The sequence below is a fragment of the Myotis nattereri genome (assembly GCF_964212035.1).
Source record: "Myotis nattereri genome assembly, chromosome: X".
In the NCBI taxonomy this organism is placed as follows: Eukaryota; Metazoa; Chordata; class Mammalia; order Chiroptera; family Vespertilionidae; genus Myotis; species Myotis nattereri.
The window spans coordinates 154581791-154605387 of NC_138078.1; the positions used below are offsets into that span (position 1 = coordinate 154581791).

At 44.8% G+C, this 23597-nt stretch overlaps 1 protein-coding gene across 1 annotated transcript in view; it reads left to right on the top strand.

Moving 5' to 3' along the window:
- The window catches only part of SRPX (sushi repeat containing protein X-linked), a gene marked incomplete at both ends in the record, with an annotated part of 81354 nt that overhangs the window by 19403 nt on the left and 38354 nt on the right, over positions 1-23597 (top strand). Inside the window, one exon of the mRNA XM_081081809.1 lies at positions 20867-20926. Coding sequence (XP_080937935.1) covers positions 20867-20926 — 60 coding nt within the window. The remainder of the gene's footprint in view (positions 1-20866; positions 20927-23597) is intronic.

Consider the following 23597-nt stretch of genomic DNA (forward strand, 5'->3'; position numbering starts at 1 on the left):
GACACACTCAGGGGGCAGACTCAGTGAGCACCAAAGTCCCATTGAAGCAAGTCTTGCCCCGGAGGGGTGTCTCCAGCACAGAAGTTCTCCCACTGCAGACACAGCTGATTCTCATAGCCAATTGGCCTGGAGGTCAAACCCTCCCAGTGTTACCTGCAACAATCAAGGCTTAACTACAACAAGACTGTGAACAAAGACCACAAGGGGGTGCACCAAGAGTGTCCTCCTCAGGTAATTGGGGAGGCTGAACCACTGGGCCCTAGAGAAAACTTAGCACAGAAAACCACTTTATCAACACAGGGAAGCATAAAAAATGCGGAGACAAAGAAACAGGACACGAATGACAGAAATGGAGGAAAGCAAACTACTGGATTTGGAGTTCAAAACCACACTTTTAAGGTTTTTCAAGAACTTTCTAGAAACTGCCGATAAATTTAGTGAGGCTCTCAAAAAGACTGGTGAGACCGCCGATAAATGTAGTGAAAGCCTCAAGAAATCTAGTCAGACCCTCGATGTTATGACAAAGGACCAACTGGAAATTAAGCTACACTGACTGAAATAAAGGATATTATACAGACTCCCAACAGCAGACTAGAGGATCGCAAGAATCAAGTGAACGATTTGAAATACAAAGAAGCAAAAAACACCCAACTGGAAAAGCAAAATGAAAAAAGAATCCAAAAATACAAAGATAGTGTAAGGAGCCTCTGGGACAACTTCAAGCGAACCAACATCTGAATTATAGGGGTGCCAGAAGAAGAGAGAGAGCAAGATATTGAAAACCTATTTGAAGAAATAATGACAGAAAACTTCCCCTACCTGGTGAAAGAAATAGACTTCCAAGTCCAGGAAGCGCAGAGAACCCCAAACAAAAGGAATTCAAAGAGGACCACACCAAGACACATCATCATTAAAATGCCAAGAGCAAAAGACAAAAGAGAGAATCCTAAAAGCAGCAAGAGAAAGAAACTCAGTTACCGACAAGGGAGTACCCATATGACTGTCAGCTGATTTCTCAACAGAAACTTTGCAGGTCAGAAGGGAGTGGCAAGAAATATTCAAAGTGATGAATACCAAAAACCTACAATCAAGACTACTTTATCCAGCAAAGCTATCATTCAGAATTGAATGTCAGGTAAAGAGCTTCACAGATAAGGAAAAGCTAAAGGAGTTCATCACCACCAAACCAGGATTATATGAAATGCTGAAAGGTATCCTTTAAGAAGAGGAAGAAGAAGAAAAAGGTAAAGATACAAATTATGAATAACAAATACACATCTATCAATAAGTGAATCTAAAAATCAAGTGAATAAATAATCTGATGAACAGAATGAACTGGTGATTATAATAGAATCAGGGGCATAGAAAGGGAGTGGACTGACTATTCTTGGGGAGGAAAGGGGTGTGGGGGATGCAGGAAGAGACTGGACAAAAATCGTGCACCTATGGATGAGGACAGTGGGTGGGGAGTGAGGGCGGAGGGTGGGGTGGGAACTGGGAGGAGGGGAGTCATGGGGTGTAAAAAGAGGAATAACTGTAATAATCTGAACAATAAAGACTTAATTAAAAAAATAAATAAAATAAAAATTTTTAAAGAAAAAAATTAATTTTCCTCTTACAAATCTTTTAATCTGCTCTCCAGGATACTTTTACTTCCTGGTGCCTGCATAATCTTTGTACCAACGGTGCTGCAGAATCTTACTTAAAAAGAGACATTTGCCACAGCTGAAAATCATAGTGATAATCATGTTGTGATCTTGGCCCCCTACTCTGGAGAACTTGCTTGTTTAATGTTTGCTGTGCGTGCTTCTATCAAGCCAGGGCACATCTGGATTTATAGTTTCCCTATATGTCTGTCCTCCAAGGCTCCAACAATATGAGTGAGAGTGTCCATAACTTGTTTTCTAAATGACAGTACCAAAACCTTTTGTTTTCCTCTCTTTTTACATTGAATCTGAGTCATATGAAATGTTTAATCTTCTTATTTTCAATATATTTTTATTGATTTCAGAGAAGAAGGGAGAGGGAGAGAGAGATATAAACATCAATGATGAGAGAGAATCATTGATTAGCTGCCTCCCACACACCCTCTACTGGGGATCGAGCCCACAACCCGGGCATGTGCCCAGTCCAGATATTGAACTGTGACCTCCTGGTGCTCAACCACTGAACCACCTGGCTGAGCAAAATGATTATTCTTTAAGACTTCTTTCTCTCCACCCCCCCCCCCACCCCATCTTTCTTTTACAGCAGGGAGGGGGCAGGAGCCCAAGTTTGTAACTAGCAGTAGATTCAAAGCCATAGGTCCTTCTCTCCTCCCCAGGGCTGATGAAATGATTTTTGTAGGTGTTCACTCTGCCTTTTTATTTCTCTCTTTTTCTATTTCTTTCTCCCCAAAGGTTGCTTTTCAGTGGCCTAAAAGTCAATCTAGAGTCTGTGTATGAGACACTGTTTTGTGTTATAGTGTCACAGGACCACAAAATCTTGACTTAGAAAGGGCCTTAGAGTTCTACCTTACTCCTCAGTGCAAAAAGCCTCCATTTCGCTTCCCCTGCCAGCATGCAACAGCCTTTTGGGAACAGTTCCAGATGCAGCAAGCTTTGATGGCCTCTCAAGATGGTCTCGAAGTCTTAGAAAATCCTGCCTTACATTTGGCTGAAGCCCGTCTCTGGATATGTTCCAGGCATTGTCCCTAGTTTTCACTTGAATTACAGTATACAGAGAAAGTCTCTCTGTATTTTCATCGGTAAGAAATCAGAGCACAGAGATTCTGTTTCCCTTAAATATCATTTTCTTCAGACTATAAATCTAAAGTTTCCTCACCATTCAACACACCTTTCGGTTGTTTACCTATTTACTTGTTATTAAAGCTAGTCCACGTTGGTCACTGTTTTTACTTTCTAGCATTTTTTCAGCATGTCTGTGTCATTCCCAAAGTGTAGCCCCAAGAATTGACCTAAATGGTCTCCTCCTGGTCTGGTTGTTTCAGGATATACTAGCCCTCTGTGGTTTAGCCTCTGCCCTCCTGCTGCTCACTGTTGCTTTCCCCTTTGGGGAAGATGCTTCACCTGCCAGCTCACAATGTGGGCAACTACCTGACCACTCTCTCCCATGTCTGCCAAGGCAAGTTCATCCATACTGGTGTTGATGAATAAAAAGGGCCTCATGGTAACCTGACAAGCTCAGGGAAGATCTGTGTGGTGGCCTTGGAAACTCAAAGACCTAAAGTAACCACAAGAACGGTCTGAAATTAAAATTTAAACTAAAAGCAGTTATGGTGGGTAGACACCTAGGCTGGTATCTTCCCTGACAAGGCCAATCTTTACCTTAACTGAGCCTATTGTCCTTTTGCATCTGCAATAACATATCCTTGTAACTTCCCTTTTTTCCGGACCCCTCAGGGCACAATAAAATGCCCTAGCTGCCAGGACAGAGCCCACAAATTCCTTCACTGTTATTGTTATCATGCTTAATTGTTGACTGTTAACTATCCTGTACCCACCTAAGTAAATGAAATATGTGTCTATCATTTTACTTTTTATCCAATCTCAGAGGTTTCCCTCCTTTGCTTTCTCCTGCCTCTGGAATCTATCACTGATGGATTTCACATGACCCACATAGATCTCCTCCTTTGATTGTAATATATAAAACAAGGTGAAAAAACACCATTCTCTGGAGTCTGAGCATTATCCCAATACTAGAGGCCAGGTGCACGAATTCCTGCATGGCGGGGGCGGGGGGGGGGCGGAGATGGAGAGGCTGTGGGTCGTTGGGGGGGAGCGATTGAGGGTGGGGCTGACTGGGGGGAGGGGCCGTGGGGAGGGGACACAGGAGGTTGACAGGCCAGCCCCGCCCCCTGGTCAAACTCCCAGTTGGTCCAGGGGACAATTTTCATATTAGCCTTTTATTATATAGGATGTTGAGATTCCATTTCCTGGCAATTGTTGACAGTTTGGATCAAATAAAGTCACAAAAATTCTTTACAGGTGTGAATGTTTTTTACATTAACATTGGATAACTACAGCTTACTGTAGGATGAGAAATACAAGACGTCATGTTGAGAATCTCTATTAAATTCCTTGTCCTGGGTTTCTAACCAGATACTGCCTCCAATGATTTAATCTGTCATTTCTACCCATTTGTAGCCACCTCTGTTGATACCCTGCTCTATCTCTCCTCGGTCCACTTCTGTGTTCACCTGCAGTGAGGTAGACAGTTCCCACTTAATGCTAACAGTTTCTCACCTCCGATATTCCTGGGTCTCAGAAGTTTTGCCTACAGCCTTTCTCCAGTGCTGCAGGAGATTGCTCAGCAGGAAGTTCAGGAGCAGTGAGTGAATTAACACCCCTGGGGCCAGACCTCAGCCAAGGAGGACCAAGAAGGCAGTGGATCAATACCCTAGCTTCCAAGTTCACCAGTGGGTCTCCAGAGGGAATGAGTCCTGGTTGCCCCCAGAAGTAGCCTGCTCGGTAGCACACCATTATGGACTTTTCCTCTTTTTCTTTTATCGCTTCTTCTACTTTCTCACTCTGCTTCCTGGGATCACCTCCCAAATGACCTACCTGCACCCAAGTACTCATCTCAGGGTCTGCTTTGGAAGAAACAGAACTAAGATCTATCCTCTCCAGGTTTGTACCTTCTTCTGCACATTTCTTCATTCTTTCAGTCCTGCAACTAGACAAAACCTCAGAGCAAATCTCCTGAGAAAGTGTATGGAAGAGAGAGGGAAAGATGGAAAGGAACATCGAATGTGAGAGAAACACATCAATTGGTTGCCTCCTGCACATGCCCCGACCAGGGCCTGCACTGGGGAGGAGCTTGCATTCAAATAAATTTTTAAAAAATTTTTTATTGATTTCAGAGAGGAAAGGAGAGGGAGAGAGAGATAGAAACATCAATAATGAGAATCATTGATTGGCTGCCTCCTGCAACTTGGGCATGTGCCATGACTGGGAATTGAACCGTGACCTCTTGGTTCATAGGTTGACACTCAACTGCTGAGCCATGCCAGCCAGGCCAAATCAATATTTTTGCCAGCAATTTGTTGGCAAAAATTTCAAATGCACTGAAAACTTGAAAGCATATTATGGTGAACAACCTTATGGTACCAACTGGATTCTACTGTTAATGTTTATGCATGCTTCATTACATATCTATTCATCCCTCTATCCATCTATCAATATGTCTAGTTTTTAAAAAAATATATTTTATTGATTTTTTTACAGAGAGGAAGGGAGAGGGATAGAGAGTTAGAAACATCAATGAGAGAAACATGGATCAGCTGCCTCCTGCACACCCCCTACTGGGGATGTGCCCACAACCAAGGTATATGCCCTTGACCGAATTCGAACCTGGGACCCTTCAGTCCGCAGGCCGATGCTCTATCCACTGAGCCAAACCGGTTAGGGCTGTCTAGTTTTTGTTTATTTTTTAATACATTTCGAACGTATAGACATTAACACCCCCCTGCTTTAGCCTGCATTTAACCCAATTTTGTTGCCTGAACCCTAAGAGGCTTTCTCTGTCCACCTGATATATTCTCAACAACACTTTCCCAGGTTTATCTGACCCACATAGAGCATGTTTCCTGAAAACTCATAGTGGCAACAGTAGGATATTGACATACATAATGCTGTTCTAGAGGTAAAATACTAAGAGCTGCTTGAGAGTAGGCTGGGGATGGCTTTGTCTCCAGATTTTGGATTTTCATTGGGACATTTTCAGTCTTTGAAACAGGTCTCCACATCAGATTATCTTCTGAGAGCATTTCCAGATCTAAGACTCATGAATTTTATTGGCAAAGCAATGCCTTTTAGCTGAGTCCCAAATAATCATTTTTTACAAACTTCTAGGATAAACACATTCTTATAATTGCAAACAAACTATAACCACACGCAAAATAGACTCATACTGACTGAATTTTTCTGCAACTTACTTTTCTCAACATTAGATTCTAGAGATTTGTTCATATTTTTTGCGTGTGGTTATAGTTTGTTTATTCACATTACTATATAGAATCCCATTGTATAAATATTCCATCATTTATTCATGCTACTCTTGAAGTGCATTTGGGTTATTGCTAGCTTTATGTTAATACAAACAGTGCTATTGGGAAAATTCTTGTCCATTTCCCTGGAACAACGTGCAGGGATTTCTCTAGAATAAATACCTAGGAGTGGAATTGATGGATCACAGTTCATGTATAACTTTGACATTGTTCAATAATGAAAGGTTGGAGAAATCACTGCTACTTCATTTTACTTACCTTTTATTGGGCTGCTTCCTTCTCATTCTGGATTTGTATCTATGCACCAGAGTGCTGGGAAATTGCTCAGAAAGACGTCTTTGGCAAAATTTATACTTTCCTTAAAGGTTTATACTTTCTTCTTCCCTGGCCCATGCTTTCTGAGACTTGGCCTTTTTCCTGCAATTGGGGACTTGACAAGATCCACCAGTTCCCTCCCTGAAAACAGTCTTGCCTTGAACCTGGGGCTTACTGATGACTTGAGGTGCTGAAGGAAGGACCGAGGGAATGTGTCACAGTAGGCCCTTCTCCGGCAAGGGGGTTGGAAGGGGACAACATGCCTATAGGCTCATCTTGACAAGTTTCAACATCCTTGAGAGCAGCCAAGACATAAAAATGGTCATATGTGCTTGCATCTGGCACTTCTGAGCTTTGAATTCTTGGACCAGAGTTCTCTCAATAGGGAAAACCAGAACACACACATAGATATCCAAATCTGTATTAGTATATTCGTTAGACTCTAGGACAGCAGATCAAGACTGCCAACTAGCAGGATGATTGTAACGGAAATAAAATGAGCCTGAATGCTGTGTTCCAGGACAGGGGTGGAGAACAGAAGATCTGGGATGTAGCAGACTCTGGAGAGGGGAAAACATCATCTCCTTTTAGTGGGCATTGAGTCACGCACACACACCCCAAGCACATCTAGGGTTTGACTACATTATGACTTAAAAAAGCTTTTATGGACTCTTCAGGGGATGTGATCATCATTTATAATACTAGAGGCCCGGTGCACAAAATTTGTGCACAGGTGGGGTCCCTAGACCTGGCCAGAGATCAGGGCCAACTGATCAGGGCCAGGCTGACCAGGGCCAGGCCAGAGAGGAGGCGATGGTCACTGGGCTGGGTGCAGAAGGAATGGATGCTGGATGCTGACATGGCCATTGTTGGCGCTCTGCCACTGCATAGTTCCCCACCTCCCCACCTCCCCCTTCCCTCACCACTGCACCGCCACCATGGAGGGCAGGCAACAGGCTTATTGGAGGCTGCCAGCTGGGGGAGGGATAGGACACGGGAGTTTGGCTGCCAGCCTTGAGAGGGAGCTGGCCCTTGGTCCCCCTTGGAAAGGGGCTGCATCCACCGCCACTCACCCCCAGTTTGCCATCCCAGCCCAGGGACCAGGGGGTGGAACTGCAGGAGGTTGGCTGTGGGAGTGCACTGACCACCAGGGGGCAGCTCCTGCATTGAGTGCCTGTCCCCTGGTGGTCAGTGTGCATCACAGTGACCAGTTGTTCTGGTCGCTTAGGCATATATATATATATATATATATATATATATATATATATATATATAGTTTCCCAGGGAAAGCCAAGTTTGTGTTACAAACATATGATTTACAAATTCATTTTTTTCTTTTATTTATTTACTTTTTCTTTTAATGTTTATTGTTGAAAGCATTATATAGGTCCTCCTTTTTCCTCCATTAACCTCTTCCAGCTACTCCAGTCCCCCCAGGCCCTCCCCACCCTATTATCTGTGTCCATGGATCATACATATATGCATACAAGTTCATTGGTTGATGTCTTCCCACCCACCTTCTCCTGCCTTCCCTCTGAGGTTCAACAGTCTGTTAATGCTTCTATGACTCTGGGTCTATTTTTGATCATCAGTTTATTTGGTTCATTAGATTCCACATATGAGTGAGATGATGTGATATTAATCTTTCTCTGACTGGCTTATTTCACTCAGCATAATAGTCTCCAGGTCCAGCCATGTTGTTGCAAATGGTAAGAGTTCTTTCTTTTTTACTGTCATGTAGTATTCTAGGGGGCACTGCCATAGGGCACTGCCTTCTGTAAGTGAAAGACACTTGGAATCCCCTGCCAATAGTGCCTTGAAATCTTAGCAGTGTTACAAACCTACTTGGACCTCTCTTTGGGCAGGGGCCTGCATGTGGTATTTGTTCAATAACACTAGAAGTCTATTGATCAAATAGACTATTTGTCTATTTGGCTACTTGAAGCTTCCCTGTAAAGATCAGGGGTTTTCCACAATGAGAAGGAAGCCATTTGAGAAACCTTTGTATAATTGGTTGTGTTAATGCATTCTGTAAATATGAGAGTGGATAAATGCCTTCATCGATATGTATAGCAAAGATTGCTCTTTATATTTTACATCACAATCCAGAACACACATACATGCACACAAGTATGTCATCAAATCTAAGATTCCATTGGTTGTCAGAGATATCCTATCTAATAAAAGAGAAACATGGTAATTAGCGTACGGCCGCTACCCTTCCCATTGGCTAATCAGGGAGATATGCAAATTAACTGCCAGCCAAGATGGCGGCCAGCAGCTAGGCAGCTTGAAACTAACATGAGGCTTGCTTGCTTGCTTCAGTGACGGAGGACTCCAACGTTCCCCGCCTGCCGCTGCAGGCCTCTGAGCTGCAACTCTAAGCAACTATGTAACAAATATAGAAGCTAAACAAAACCACAGAAACCTGCTTTAGTCCGCTGGGCTTCAGCCAGCAGGATCGCAACATTGTAAGCAAAGGCCAGAAACCTACTTTCAGCAGCGGAGGCCTAAGAGCTGGAACCAAGCCTCAAAGCTAAAGCTGGCCCAGAATAAAAAAAGAAAAAAGAAAAAAAGGAGCAGTTGGGAGCTTCAGTCACCCCCAGCCTGAAAACAGTCCTCAGCCCCTCACCCAGACTGGCCAGGCACCCCAGTGGGGACCCCCCCCGAAGGGTGTGTGACCAGCTGCAAAGAGCCATCATCCCCTCACCCAGGCTGGCCAGGCACCCCAGTAGGGACCCCCACCCTGATCCAGGACACCCTTCAGGGCAAACCAGCTGGCACCCACCCGTGCACCAGGCCTCTACCCTATATAGTAAAAGGGTAATATGCCTCCCAGCACCGGGATCAGCGAAGCTGCGAGGCCTCCTGGCACTGGGATCAGCGTGACAGGGGGCAGCGCCCAAAACCCCTGATTGCCCTGAGGCTCTGTGTGTGACAGGGTGTGGCACCCCAACCCCCTGATCGCCCTGTGGCTCTGTGTGTGACAGGGTGCGGTGCCCCAACCCCCCCCCCCCACGGGCCCTGCTCTGTGTGTGACAGGGTAGAGCCATAACCTCGCCATCGGCCCTGCCCTGAGTGTGAGAATGGTGGCACCTCAACCCCCTGATCGGCCCTGCTCTGTGGGTGATAGAGGGTGGCGCCCCAACCCCCTGATGGGCCCTGCTTGTGCGTGACAGGGGGCAGCACCCCAACCCCCTGATGGGCCCTGCTCTGTGCGCGACAGGGTACAGAGCCCCAACCCCCCTGATGGGCCCTGCTCTGTGAGTGACAGGGGGCAGTGCCCCAACCCCCTGATTGGCCCTGCTCTGTGCGTGACGGGTGGCGCAGCAACCTCCCCATCGACCCTGCCTTGAGTGTGACAGGGGGCGGTGCCACAACCCCCCAATTGGCCCTACCCTGAGCGTGACTGAGGGTGGCATCACAACCTCCCGATCGCCCTTCTCTGTGCATGACAGGGGGCGGCGCTCCAACTCCCCAATCGGGCCCTGCTCTGAGCCCGACCAGGGGCTGCACCTAGGGATTGGACCTGCCCTCTGCCACCCAGGAGCAGGCCTAAGCCAGCAGGTCGTTATCTCCCGAGGGGTCCCAGACTGCGAGAGGGCACAGGCCAGGCTGAGGGATCCCCCCCTCCCCCCGAGTGCACAAATTTTTGTGCACTGGCCCTCTAGTCATTAAAATAGAAAAAACTGATGCCAATTGAATTACGTCATTCCATTCATTGTAAAAGTCACCACAAGTTCAGAAAAATGGAAATGTAAAAAAAAGCGCTTTTTTTACATTTCCATTTTTCTGAACTTGTGGTGACTTTTACAATGAATGGAATCAATGAAATATGTATACACAAAATATACATATATTACCAAAATAAAAGTTTCATAACCCTTTATTATGTACAGTATGTTATAAAACTACTTTCCCCCCATTCATATCTAATATATTTTATTAAGAATAAAGTTAGCCCTGACTGGTTTGGCTCAGTGAATGGAGTGTCGGCCTGCGGACTGAAAGGTCCCAGGTTCGATTCAGGCCAAGGGCATGTACCTTGTTTGCGGGCACATCCCCAGTGGGAGGAGTGCAGGAGGCTGCTGATCAATGTTTCTCTCTCATCGATGTTTCTAACTCTCTATCCTTCTCTCTTCCTCTTTGTAAAAAATCAATAAAATATATTAAAAATAAATAAATAAATAATTAAAAAAAGAATAAAGTTAGTCCTACCAAATTTGTTGAAGAGCACACTAACGTGTTTTAAAGTGAACTACAGTATTGTTTTGAAATAAGAAATTGGAGATGATATGCCAAGACTGATTTTTTTCTAAACCCAAACCAGATGCCACACCATATGTTTTGCTAATTCACTCCATTCAGATGTTAATTGATGTCCAGCTGCTCATCAGACTTCTTGGTGGCAAGTGACAGAAAACCACCTTGAGCTTGCTTTGGCAAAAGGGAAATTTTATTGTTTTATGTAAGGGCAGAGATATACTGGTAGGTCCAAGGAATGCTGGAACCAAGGGCTTAAATACTGTAGGGTCTCTCTTTCTCTCCCTTTTTCTCTGTTGTTTTCTCTGGCGATTTCATTCTCTTGGATTAGTATTCTCTATGTGAGTTAACCTTTGTCCTTTTTAAGTACAGGACTCACATCTTCTTCATTTTATCACCAGAGAAAAATCCTCTGGTCAGGGGATAGGATGAAGCCATCTCTACTAGAACCATATGGGTGGCATGGGAAGTGTCCCCCAAAAGGAGGAGTCCTGTTTTATTTAGAACACAGTAGATGTCCATCAAACCTAGAAAGGGGCAGCACTAAGCATTGTGTATTAGGGTTTGTCCTCTCCCAACAGGTTTTGTCATTTGAATACCAGAATTGCCATAAGTTCTGTTTCACCTTCTTTTCCCCCCAGAACTTGATTCTTCCAGGGAAAGTAATAACAACAGAAAATAGATGCTTTCAAAATCAAAGAGATAAGCTATTCAGAAAACAACAACAACCATTCTGCCTCCCATCACAGGCAAAACTGGCCAAATAAATTGTGCATGAAAGGCTTCAAGTGAAATCTAAGTTTTCTTCCTTGGATGCTGATGTGCTATCCTCTGTCAGGGAATCAGAGAATGTTCCAGAAGGATGAAGCCTCAAGTTTCACCTGAGTGGGCTGTAGCCTGTCACAGATATTCTAGGATGTTCATTTAAGGACTGTTTTCTGGAAGTGTCTTTTCTCACAGTCTCTTTTCTCTTTCTGCCATTTAACTTGCTATATTAAAATATCATTCTACAGCCGTGCAATTAAAGACTTGTTGCCTATCATTTTCAGTGCACACTTGCTGCAATTTTATTCTTTCATAAATCCTGCTATTCTTAGTCTTGCCATAATGGGCCAGGATTTTGTAAATTATACCACCGGTTTCCTGCCAAGAACTATGTACCAGTTGCAGCTTTATTTGGGCAGCTTTTTAAAATCATAAATATAGTATCTGTTTCTGTAAGTACAACCTTCATGAAGGGAGGTGGGTGTCTAACTTGGACACTGGTGGAACTGTTAGAGCAGATCAGTAGTGTGTAGACTAAAGTTTTGAGGGGCAGTGAGTAGAAACAAAAGTCAACCGTTGTCCCTGAGTAGTTTGGTGTCTATTTGGGGATACAGAACCAACACACGTCTGAAATGACTTCTGAAAATCCAAAGCAGCATAAGATAAATGATAATTCAAAAATGTGAACATCCCTAGCCAGTTTGGCTCAGTGGGTAGAGTGCTGGCCTGCAGTCTGAAGGGTCCCGGGTTGATTCCAGTCAAGGCACATGCCGGGGTTGTGGGCTCAAACCCCAGTGGAGGGCATGCAGGAGGCAGCCGATCAATGATTCTCTCTCATAATTGATGTTTCTCTCCCTCTCCCTTCCTCTCTGAAATCAATAAATACATATTTTAAAACTATGTAACACAACGGAAGTGGGGTGGCAGGCAATGGAGGGGGATAAGGACATATATGTAATACCTTAATCAGTAAAGAAAAAAAAGTGAAAAATATACTATATATATATATATATATATATATATATATATATATACTTCACAGACACAGTAAATCTGTCCTTTTAAATAATGTGTCAAAATCAATAAAGAAATATATAGTTTTAGCAAGTTGGTGACAGTTTTGATCAGTCTCCAATGCTACGTTCCCCCTCCATATACACACACTTCACAGTGAGAAAACTGTAAGGGTGATGGAAGGAGCACTCTAGTAGCCTTATAAAATAAAAGTTAACAATGTCATTCTAATAGATATAATAGACTAGAGGCCCAGTGCATGAAATTCCTGCACTCAGGGCCATCTCTCGGCCTGGCCTGCGCTCTCTTGCAGTCTGGGAGCCCTCAGGGTATGTCTGACTGACAGCTTTAGCATTGCTGCGGAGGCGGGAGAGGGTCCCACCACCGCTGCTGCACTCACCATCTGTGAGCCTGGCTCAGGGCTTCTGGCTGAGTAGCGCTCTCCCTGTAGGAGTGCACTGACCACCAGGGGGCAGTTCCTGCATTGAGCGTCTGCTCCCTTGTGGTCAGTGCACATCATAGAGAGCAGTTAAGTGGCCTTAGCATATCATTAGCATATTACACTTTATTGGTTGAACGGCCGGCCAGACAACCTGACACTTAGCATATTAGGCTTTTATTATATAGGACTAGAGGCCCGGTGCACAAAAATTTGTGCACTCAGGGGGGTCCCTCAGCCCAGCCTGTGCCCTCTCACAGCACAGTCTGGGACCCCTCAGGGGATGACCACCTGCTGGCTTAGGCCTGCTCCCTGGGGGACTGGGCCTAAGCTGGCAGTCAGACATCCCTCTGGCAGCCCGGCAGCCCTCGGGGGATGTCCGCATGCCACCGGGGAGCAGGCCTAAGCTGCAGTCGGACATCCTTAGCGCTGCTGAGGAGGTGGGAGAGGCTCCCACCACCACTGCTGTACTGACAGCTGTCAGCCTGGTTGTGGCTGAGCAGAGCTCCCCCTGTGGGAGCATACTGACCACCAGACGCTCCTGCATTGAGCGTCTGCCCCCTGGTGGTCAGTGTGTGTCATAGTGACCAGTCATTCCAGTCATTCTGCTGTTAGGGTCAATTTGCATATTGTCCTTTTATTCTATAGGAGTGCCTGGCCAGCCTGGGTGAGGGGCTGATGGCTGTTTGCAGGCTGGCCACAGCCCCTTCAGGGTGGGGGGGTCCTGCTGGGGTGCTTGGCTATCCTGGGAGAGGGCCTGAGGGCTGTTTTCAGGCTGGCTAAGCCCCCCAGCAGGGACCCTCACCCCATGAGGGTGTGGCCATCCTGGGTGAGGGGCTGATTGCTGTTTGCAGGCTGGCCACGGCCCCCAGCCATCCAAGCTCCCAGTGGAGGCTGGCTGGAAGCAGGTATCTGGGATTTATTTGTCTTCTATAATTGAAACTTTGTTGCCATGAGCGGAGGCCACAGCTGGCTCAGGGAGGGTGGGAAGCTTGGTTTCCTCCATCGCCCGGGCAACCAAGCCTCCTGCTTGCTCCAGCTCCATGGCTGCTGGCCGCCATCTTGGTTGGGTTAATTTGCATACAGTCGCTCTAATTGGCTGGTGGGCCTGGCTTAGGGCATAGTGAAGGTACAGTCAATTAGCATCTTTGTCTTTTATTAGTGTAGATATTTCTTAAGAGTAAAGTTTGGTGTCTCAATGTTGTTATTTACCTGGCCAGTCAGAATGGAAGGGTAGGTTTCAGTAGGCCAGAAAGACCCCTTTTTTGAACTTTGGAGAAAAAGGAATGGCTCTTTCTTTAATCCTCACCTGAGGATATTTTTCTATTGATTATTATTTATTTTTATTTTTTTTAAATATTTTTTTATTGATTTTAGAAAGGAAAGGAGAGGGAGAGAGAGATAGAAATATCCATGATGAGAGCGGATCATTGATCGGCTGCCTCCTGCATGTCCCCTACTGGGGATCAAGCCTGCAACCCAGGCATGTGCCCTGACCAGGAATTGAACCTGGGACCTCCTGGTTCATAGATCAATGCTCAACCACTGACCCACGTCAGCTGGGCTCCATCAATTTTTAGAGAGAGTGCAAGAGAGATGGAAAGACAGAGAGAAATATCAATGTGAGACAGACACAGCGATTGGTTGCTTCCTGCACGAGCCCCAACCAGGGCCCTAGCCAGGGAGGAGCCTGCAACCAAGATACTTGCTCTTGACCAGAACTGAACCCAGGACCCTTCGGTCCACAAGCTGACACTCTATCCACTGAGCAAAACTGGCTAGGGTGGCAGTGGCTTTTTCTTTGAAAATTAGTTGAATTAGATGAAGTTTCTGTAAGGAGAGTGCAATTATAAATGGAATTGGCTCCAGGTATGGCTGAGGGACAGAATCCTACATGGCATGGAGTTTCTAATTTTTGAGCCAATGTGGAATGTGTGTTTGTTTGGAAGAAGCACTGAAGCATTCTTTCCAAATAGTGGTAATTCAAACCATATGAGCATTTTATGGTTGTCATAATAAAACCTCAGTTAACCAGAATGCTAAAGGGATAGCCTTATGTAAACAAAGAGTTTGTCAGGATTCCCCACCCCCTGATTTATCTTTCTTTTTTTTAACCCTATGGAAAATTTTTCCTCAGTACGTATGAATTTCCTTTGTGGCTTTAGTAAGTTTTAGTAAGTACAATCTGCTGAAAATAAGTGCCCAGTCTTTAATATATTCTTCAGGATGTCCATTTTGTAGACTGGTCATCATTATTTTTTTAACTCTATTTATTTATTTACTAGAGGCCTGGTGCATGAAATTCGTGCACTTGGTGGTTGAGGGGGAGGATCCTTCAGCCTGGCCTGCGTACTTTCACAGTCTGAGTGCCCTCGGGGGATTCTGACTGATGACTTAGGCCTGCTCCCCCTTGCAGTTGGACATCCTTAATGCTGCTGTGGAAGTGGCAGAGACTCCTGCCACGGCCACTGCACTCACCAGGGGTCAGCTCCTGCATTGAGTATCTGCCCCCTGGTGATCAGTGCACATCATAGCGACTTGTCATTTTGCTGTTTTTTTGCCGATTTTTTGTCTAGAGGATTTATCCAGTGATGTCAGTGGTGTATTAAAGTCCCCTGCTACGATTGTATTGTTGTCGATCTCTCCCTTGATATCTTCCAGGAGTTTTTTTTTTTTATGTATGTGGGTGCTCCTGCATTGGGTGCATATATGTTTACCAGGGTTATATCCTCTTGTTGTATTGATCCCTTTAGTATTATGAAGTGGCCTTCCTTATCTCTTGTTATGGCCTTCACTTTGAGGTCTATTTTGTCTGATATAAGTATTGCTACCCCAGCTTTTTTTTTTTTCAGTTCCATTTGCCTGAAAGATATTTTTCCATCCCTTCACTTTCAGCCTGTGTGAGTCCCTTGTTCTGAGTTGGGTCTCTTGTAGAGAGCAAATATATAGGTCATGGTTTTTTATCCATTCAGCCACTCAATGTCTTTTGTTTGGAGCATTTAGTCCATTTACGTTTAAAGTTATTATTGAAAGGTACTTTTTTGTAGCCATTTCTATTTTTTGTGCCTGTTTTCTTTCTTAGCTTTTTAGTTCTTCTTTTTACATCAGTCCCTTTAGCATTTCATGCATTGCTGGCTTGGTAGTGATAAACTTTCTTAGCCTTTTTTTGTCTGTGAAGCTTCTTATTTCCCCTTCAATTTTGAATGATAGCCTTGCTGGATAGAGTATTCTTGGATTCAGTCCTTTGCTTTGCATCACTTTGTAAATTTCCATCCATTCTTTTCTGGCCTTATGTGTTTCTGTTGAGAAATTATTTGATAATCTAATGGGAGATCCCTTGTATATAACTTTCCGTCTCTCTCTTGCAGCCTTTAAGATTCTCTCTTTGTCCTGAACATTTACAATGGTAATTATGATGTGTCTTGGTGTGGGTCTTTTTGGGTTCACCTTGTTTGGGACTCTCTGTGCTTGTGTGACTTTTTTCTTCCCCACCTCAGGGAAGTTTTCTGATATTATTTCTTCAAATAGGTTTTCTAACCCTTGTTCCTCTTTCTGTTGTTCTGGCACCCCTATAATTCGTATGTTGTTTCATTTCATGTTGTTCCATAGCTCCCTTAGGCTCTCCTCCTGTCTTTTAATTTTTTTCTCCAATTGCAGTTCAGTTTGGGTGTGTTTTGCTTCCCTGTCGTCTAATTCACTAATTTGGTCCTTCGCTTCTCCTAGTCTACTGTTGAAACTTTCAATGGTGTTTTTTATTGCAGCTATATCACTCTTCATTTCTTCTTGGTTCTTACATAATTTGTTGATTTTTTCATCCGTTTCTTTTTGATTCTTGCATAAGTTGTTGATTTTTTCCTCCATCCGGTTTATGCACTCTAGGACCCTTAATCTGAATTCTTTTTTCTGTCATGCTGAATGCTTCTGTTTCACTTAGCTGCTTTTCTGGCGAGTCCTCCTTCTCTTTCCTTTGGGGGTTTCTTTGTTTACCCATGTTTGATCTCACCGACATATCTAGATGTTGAGTTGTTCAGGGGCTGCTCCTTGGGTGGCAGTGTCTCCTCTGGCTGTGGTTGCTCCTCGGGTGGTTGTGGTAGCAACTGCTCCTCAGTTGGCAGCAGCTCCTCTGGTGGGTGCTATTCACAGCTGTGGTGGCTCCTCTGGCTGGTGGGGGGAGGCTTCACACACAGCTGCTGTTCCTCAGACAGAGGGTGTGCTGATCACGAGGCTGCTGTTCATTGGATGGGGGTGGGCTGCACACGCAGCTGCTACTCCTTGAACTGAGGCAGACTGCTCACGTGGCTGCTGATCCTTGGATGGGGGCTGGCTGCATGCTGCTGTTGTTCCTCTGATGTGGTGGGCTGCTTGTGGGGCTACTGCTCCTAGGACTTGGACAGGTTGATTGCAAGTCTGTTGCTCCTCGGACGGGGGTGGGCTGCTTGTGAGGCTGCTGCTCTTTGGAAGGGAGTGAGCTGCACGCGTGGCTGCTCCTCCTCGGACGGGGATGTGCCACTCACCCGGCTGCTGCTTGTCGGACAGGTGCAGGCTGTGTGTGGCTCTGCTCCTCAGACCGGTGCGTGCTCCGCAGGGCTGCTGCTCCTTGGATGTGGGCGGTCTGCTTGTGTGGCTGCTGCTCCTCGGACTGGGGTGGGCTGCTGCTGCTCCTTGAATGGGGGTGGGCCACTCGCAGAACTGCTGCTCCTCGGATTCGGCAGGCTGCTCATGCGACTGCTGCTGCTTGGACGAGGGCAAGATGCTTGTGCAGCTGCTGCTCCTCAGACTAGTGCAGGGTATGCACAGCTGCTGCTCCTCAGATAGGGGCAGGCTGCGCAGGGCTGCCGCTCCTCAGACATAGGAAGACTGCTTGTGCGGCTGCTGCTCCTCGGACAGGTTGGACTGCTCGCGTGGTTGCTCCTCCTCGAATGGGGAAGCAGGCCGCTCACACAGCTGCTGCTCCTTGGACAGGGGCAGGCCACATGAGGCTGCTGCTCTTAGGCTCAAGGCAGGCTCTCATCACTGATGTTTCTATCTCTCTCTCTCCCTCTCCCCTCCTCTCTGGTCAGACATGGTGATGGCGATTTACCCGGGGTCTCCACAGCACAGCAGCCTCGGGTAGGCAGGACCTCACTCTAGGTTTACAATTCCATCCCTCTTCCCCACAGCACAACACCGCAGCTGGAGGGACTTCTGCTCAAGTGTGTGTAATTTTTAAAAAATACTTTTATTGATTTCTGAGAGGAAAGGAGAGGGAGAGAGGTAGAATCATCAATGATAAGAGAGAATCACTGATCGGCTGCCTCCTGCATGCCCCACACTGGGGATCAAGCCTACAACCTGGGCATGTGCCCTGACCAGGAATCGAACCATGACCACCTGGTTCATAGGTCAGTGCTCAACACTGAGCCATGCCGGCCAGGCAAAAATATACTGTTTGATATATATTTTGTTGTTGATTTCAGAGAGGAAGGGAGAGGGGAAAGAGAGATAGAAACATCAATAATGAGAGAGAATCATTGATTGGCTGCCTCCTGCACACCTCTTCCTGTGGATTGAGCCTGCAACCCAGGCATGTGCCCTTGATAAGAATTGAACCCAGGGCCCTTCAGTCTGCAGGCTAATGCTCTATCCACTGAGCCAAACCAGCCAGAGCTTGTACCTATCTGGGTGGTCAGAAAGCAGGTGAAGAACCCTGGGGCAAAGCAGAACATATAACTGGGCTTCTCTAGTTGTGTGTGTGTGGGGGGGGGTGGTCTTTGTCAAATGGCTATGGCCCAGCTTTCTTCACCTCCCCACTTTCCATTTCCACCCTCACTATCTCCCACCCAGAATACATGTGGTGCAGGGACCATTACTCATTTACTTATTCTATACGGGGATTTGAATAACCTTACTATACTAGAGAGTGTCTTTGTCTACTATAGCTGTAGGTCCCTCCCTGTAGGTAAAGGTGTGACCATGATGATGCTAACTCAATAGCACCAGACTAGGAAGTCTAGAAGGAACTATCTCTAGATTTAAGATGACTGTTTTTGAAGTTTGGGGCCTGGTGCCACTTCAAAGATTAAGGATCTACCACTTACTAGAATTCCATATTTAATTATTTTAAAAATGATTCCATTCCAACTTCCAAATGAGTTAAAATTTTATAATTAGCCCTGATCAGTTTGGCTCAGTGGATAGAGCGTCGGCCTTTGGACTGATAGGTCCCAGGTTCGGTTCCGGTCAAGGGCATGTACCTTGGTTGCGGGCACATCCCCAGTGGGGGGTGTACAGGAGGCAGCTGATTGGTGTTTCTCTCTCATCGATGTTTCTTACTCTCTATCCCTCTCCCTTCCTCTCTGTAAAAAAATCAATAAAATATATATATTAAAAAAAATTATAATTAAACTAGAGGCCCAGCTCATGATTGAAATCATGCGAGGAGGCATCCCGCTGGCCGTCGCGGGAGTCAGGCCGGACCCGCGCCGCAGGCGGCCAGGACCCATGCCTGACTTGTTCAGTGCCAGCTACAAGCCTGACTGGCACCGCGGGTGGCCAGGACTGGCGCCTGACTTCCGCCCAGGCCCTCCCTGCCCCCCTGCCTGTGTCTGCTCTTGGGCTGCCCGAGCTGGCACGGCCACTCAGCCAGCCCCAGGTCTCCCCAGCCCCTCTGCCTGTGTCCACTCTGTGCCGCCAGAGCCACCATGATGGCTTGGGCAAGCCCCCACGTGTCTGTCTCTGTCTTTGCTCTGGGCCTTACCTGCACGCGCAACCTCCTCCTGTCTGGTCATGACCCGTTATGGAGTCCCAGCCTAATTTGCATATTACCTCTTTATATGTATAGATACAGACTTTCTCACTGAGTCTGTGGTTTTTCAAGGGTAGCAAGTCTCATCAAGAAATTCTACTTTAGCCCTACCCAGTTTGGCTCAGTGGATAGAGTGTTGGCCTGTGGACCCAAGAGTCCCAATTTTGGTTTCAGTCAAGGGCACATACCTTGGTTGCAGGGTCCTCCCCAGTCCGGGCCCTTGTCTGGGTACATGCAAGGAGCAACCAATCAATGTGTTTCTCTTACATTTATGTTTCTCTCTGTCTTTCCCTTTCTCTTCCACTTGCCCTAAAAATCAATGAAAAAAATATTCTCGTGTGAGGATTAAAAAAAAAAACAAAGAAAGAAATTTTACTTTACCTATGCCTTGGTGAGAGGTTCTTAATAAACATCCATATTGTCGATTTTGGCCCTCATTTACATACACCAACACAGTTTTGTATTTATTTTGTCACTAAAACGTTTGATTTGACTCCTTTTTCTCCACCCAAATTCACTTCAGAAGAGGGACTGAAAGGGAACCCTTTATACTGCTGGTGGGAATGCAGACTGGTGCAGCCACTGTGGAAAACAGTGTGGAGTTTCCTCAAAAAATAAAAAATGGAACTCCCATTTGACCCAGTAATCCCACTTCTAGGAATATATCCCAAGAAACCATAATCATGGATCAGAAAGAATATATGCATCCCTATATTCATAGCAGCACAATTTACAATAGGTAAGATTTGGAAACAGCCTAAGTGCCCATCAGCTGATGAGTGGATAAAAAAGCTGTTATGCTAAGCTAAATAAGCCAATCGGAAAGAATTTTTAAAAAATAAAAAACTACTCAACCATAAAAAAAGAAAGAAGAGGGACTGATTTTTAGTTCTACTGGATGTCTTTGATGGCTAAAGAAACCGTGGGCTGTATCAGTCACACACCTTTTACTGTCTCCCCTGGCATGGGATTCGTGTACATTGGCATCTCTTCAGAGTGAAGTTGACTTTCTTTCTATCCCAAGTCCAGAATTTCAGTTGGCATATGTTGATTCCCAAACAGTCTGAAGCTCATGTTGATGGGTTCTGGGATGCACAGCCCAGCCAGGTTCACTCTGAGAGGGCCCCTGTCCCTTCATGAATGACCATAGAAGCTTTCACTCCTGGCTCTGTATTCTAATAGCCCCTCTTGCATGGACTGTGCCAAAGCAATGCTTTGAAATACCCATCCGTATCATGTCGCTTTTCTTGCTGCAGTTTCTGTTCTTTTTTTGTTGTAGGATCTGGAGACTCACCGCTAGAAGATGATGACGTGGGGTACTCACACCCTAGATATAAAGGTGAATGCTTTGCTTCTGTGCTAATAAGGACCTGCTGATGCCAGGAGAACTTTCCTTTTTGCCCTGCAGAGCATATTATAATAAAGTGACCAAACCGTGTCATTAAGTTTTAATTATCTGTCCAGAAAAAAATATTTAAAATTAATACACATATGTTCCCATTTTTTAAAAAATAAAGAAAACAAAAAGCATTTGGAAATCTCTGAAGTGCTGACCTTCAGCACCCCAGTGGTCATTTTATTCTTCTAAGTTTCTTTACTGTCATTAATTCTGCAAAGCCAAGCTCTAGCTGATGAAAGTGAAAATCAAGCTATGAGTTCTGCCTGATTCATACATTACAGCCAGAATTGTCCAGAGCAAACCATCCAATGTCCAATCTGGACCCAGTGCTGCTAATGTACTGAGATGAATGGGGACTGAGAAAACTTGATTTTCATAAGCTCATTTCCTCGTGCTCTTTCTGAGTCCAACTTTGCTCTTGAAATGATGAGAAAAGTCTGTTTCCCCATGAAACTTTAATCTAATGATCAAGAACTCCATCTCTACACATTTCCAGCAATCCATCCCCCAGCAAGTATAAAAAGCCTAGACAAGAACCTTCTTATGCAGGTTTAGGTAAGTATGCCCACAAATATTTCTATTTGTGAGTCATTTCTCTGAAGCTTAGGGAACCCTGGGAAAAGCAAAGGTAAATTTAAATGATTTCTTTCTGAGTCTGTTTCTTTTTGTGGTAGGGAAATAATTTGAAGCAAATTGGTTAATAAGGTTCCATTGTGGGTATTTTGCCAAGGAAATGTGTCCACATTCTGGCAAGAGGACACTGCCCTGTTCTGTTGTGATATCTCAGATATAGGAGAATCAGTGGGAGAGAGTCCTTCAGTTATTTTCCACATGAGTGAACCCTCTTTCTAATGTTATGATGGGTGCCTATGCTCAGGTGTGTTTACCACCACAGTCCACATTTGCTTTTGACCTGTGAAGACAAATATGTATTCCTATCCACAGCTGCTATATTAAGTAAATGCCTCAGGAATAAACTAGTCAAGGAAAGTACAAACTTGTTAAGTAGATGTTTTGGGTAAGGAAGTATTGTGATTCCTAACACTTCTTCACTAATTGAGGTTTTAAAAAATCTTTTTCCCCCCTTTGAGTCCCTTATTGACAAATCTCCCTAAAACACATGCATGCACAAATGACTCATCACATGTACAATAGGGGTTGTCTAGTGCTCTTTAATCATTGTTCCTGTGTCCACCCTCACCTTACAGCATTGCAAATATGGAATGTAAACCAGATGGCCAAAATAGGTGCCTGCCTACAGATTACCCTAAATATTTCAGAATGAATACTTCTTTGGGGATTGTTTGTATTGCCAGTTTTTTAGTTTTAAAACTTAGAGACCAACCATTGTTAATGGGGGATTTAACTCTAGATCTTCCAGCCCCTGCACAGTGCCTGATACAGAGTATATATTCAGTAAGGGTTTTTTATATTCAAAATTTAAGTAAAAGAAAGAAAATGAAATTTAACCCATATGTATTATGTTCCAAGAATGTGGCAAGTATGGCTTTTGATTCTTTTACTTGGAATGCCATCATGTTGTCATCCTAATTGATGGGAAGGAGAAGGCAGGTAGGGATATGTTGCTATTTCTTATTTACAGATGGAGGAACCAGTGATTAGAGAAGGTAAGTGACTTGCCCAGAGTCACACAGCAAGAAAACATTCCATTTTGGGTCTGAAATTCAGATGTTTTAACTCAATATCCAGAGTTTTCTAGTTCTTCATTAGTCTACAACAGGACACAGCCTACCCAGCAACTTCAGTCAATTGGAATAGTTACCACATTGGCCCAGGAAGATGAAAATGCTTTCCTGATTAATCTATCTAGATTTCTCCCTACATAAACCCTGTCCTAATTGAAGCAGCATAAGAGCTTCCATTCTCTAAACCTCTATGTTAAATGTTTTGCTAATTCACTGTAACTTACAGCACTTGTACTAGTATGCCTTTCGAATTCAAGCCACTCATGGATGACATAATTACTATCACTGTCACACTGTCCAAATATCTTTCAAAGATTTGTCTTAGAGAGTAATCCAAAAGAAATTTCATTTCTGAATAAGTGAAAAGAAGATTCTTTTCCACATGATGACAACAGCACAAGTTTTAGATCTGCAGCCAGCACTGCTAAGAGGATTTGAGCACTCAGAATATGGGGCAAAATCTGATAATGGCATGTTGTATCAAAATATGTGAATTTGTGATCTATGTATACCCAGGTCATTCTCTAATGTACCTGCTAGTCTTTTTTTTTTCTAATTGATTTCAGAGAGGAAGGGAGAGGGAGAGAGAGATAGAAACATGCATGATGAGAGAGAATCATTGATCAACTACCTCCTGCATGTCCCCTACTGGGGACAGAACCCGCAATCCTGGCATGTGCCCTTGACCAAAATTGAACTCAGGACCCTTCAGTCCTCAGGCCGATGCTCAACCACCAAGCCACACCAGCTAGGGCTACCTGCTAGTCTTAAATATACATCATGTAGAAAAGACAACCAGAATGTGTGTGCTAACCATGGCAGGTATCCTGCCTCATTTTTGTTTACTCTAAATTTTTGTCCCTCCTAAACTCATTCCAAAGTCCAGAAGTTGGAGGATGGGAAGG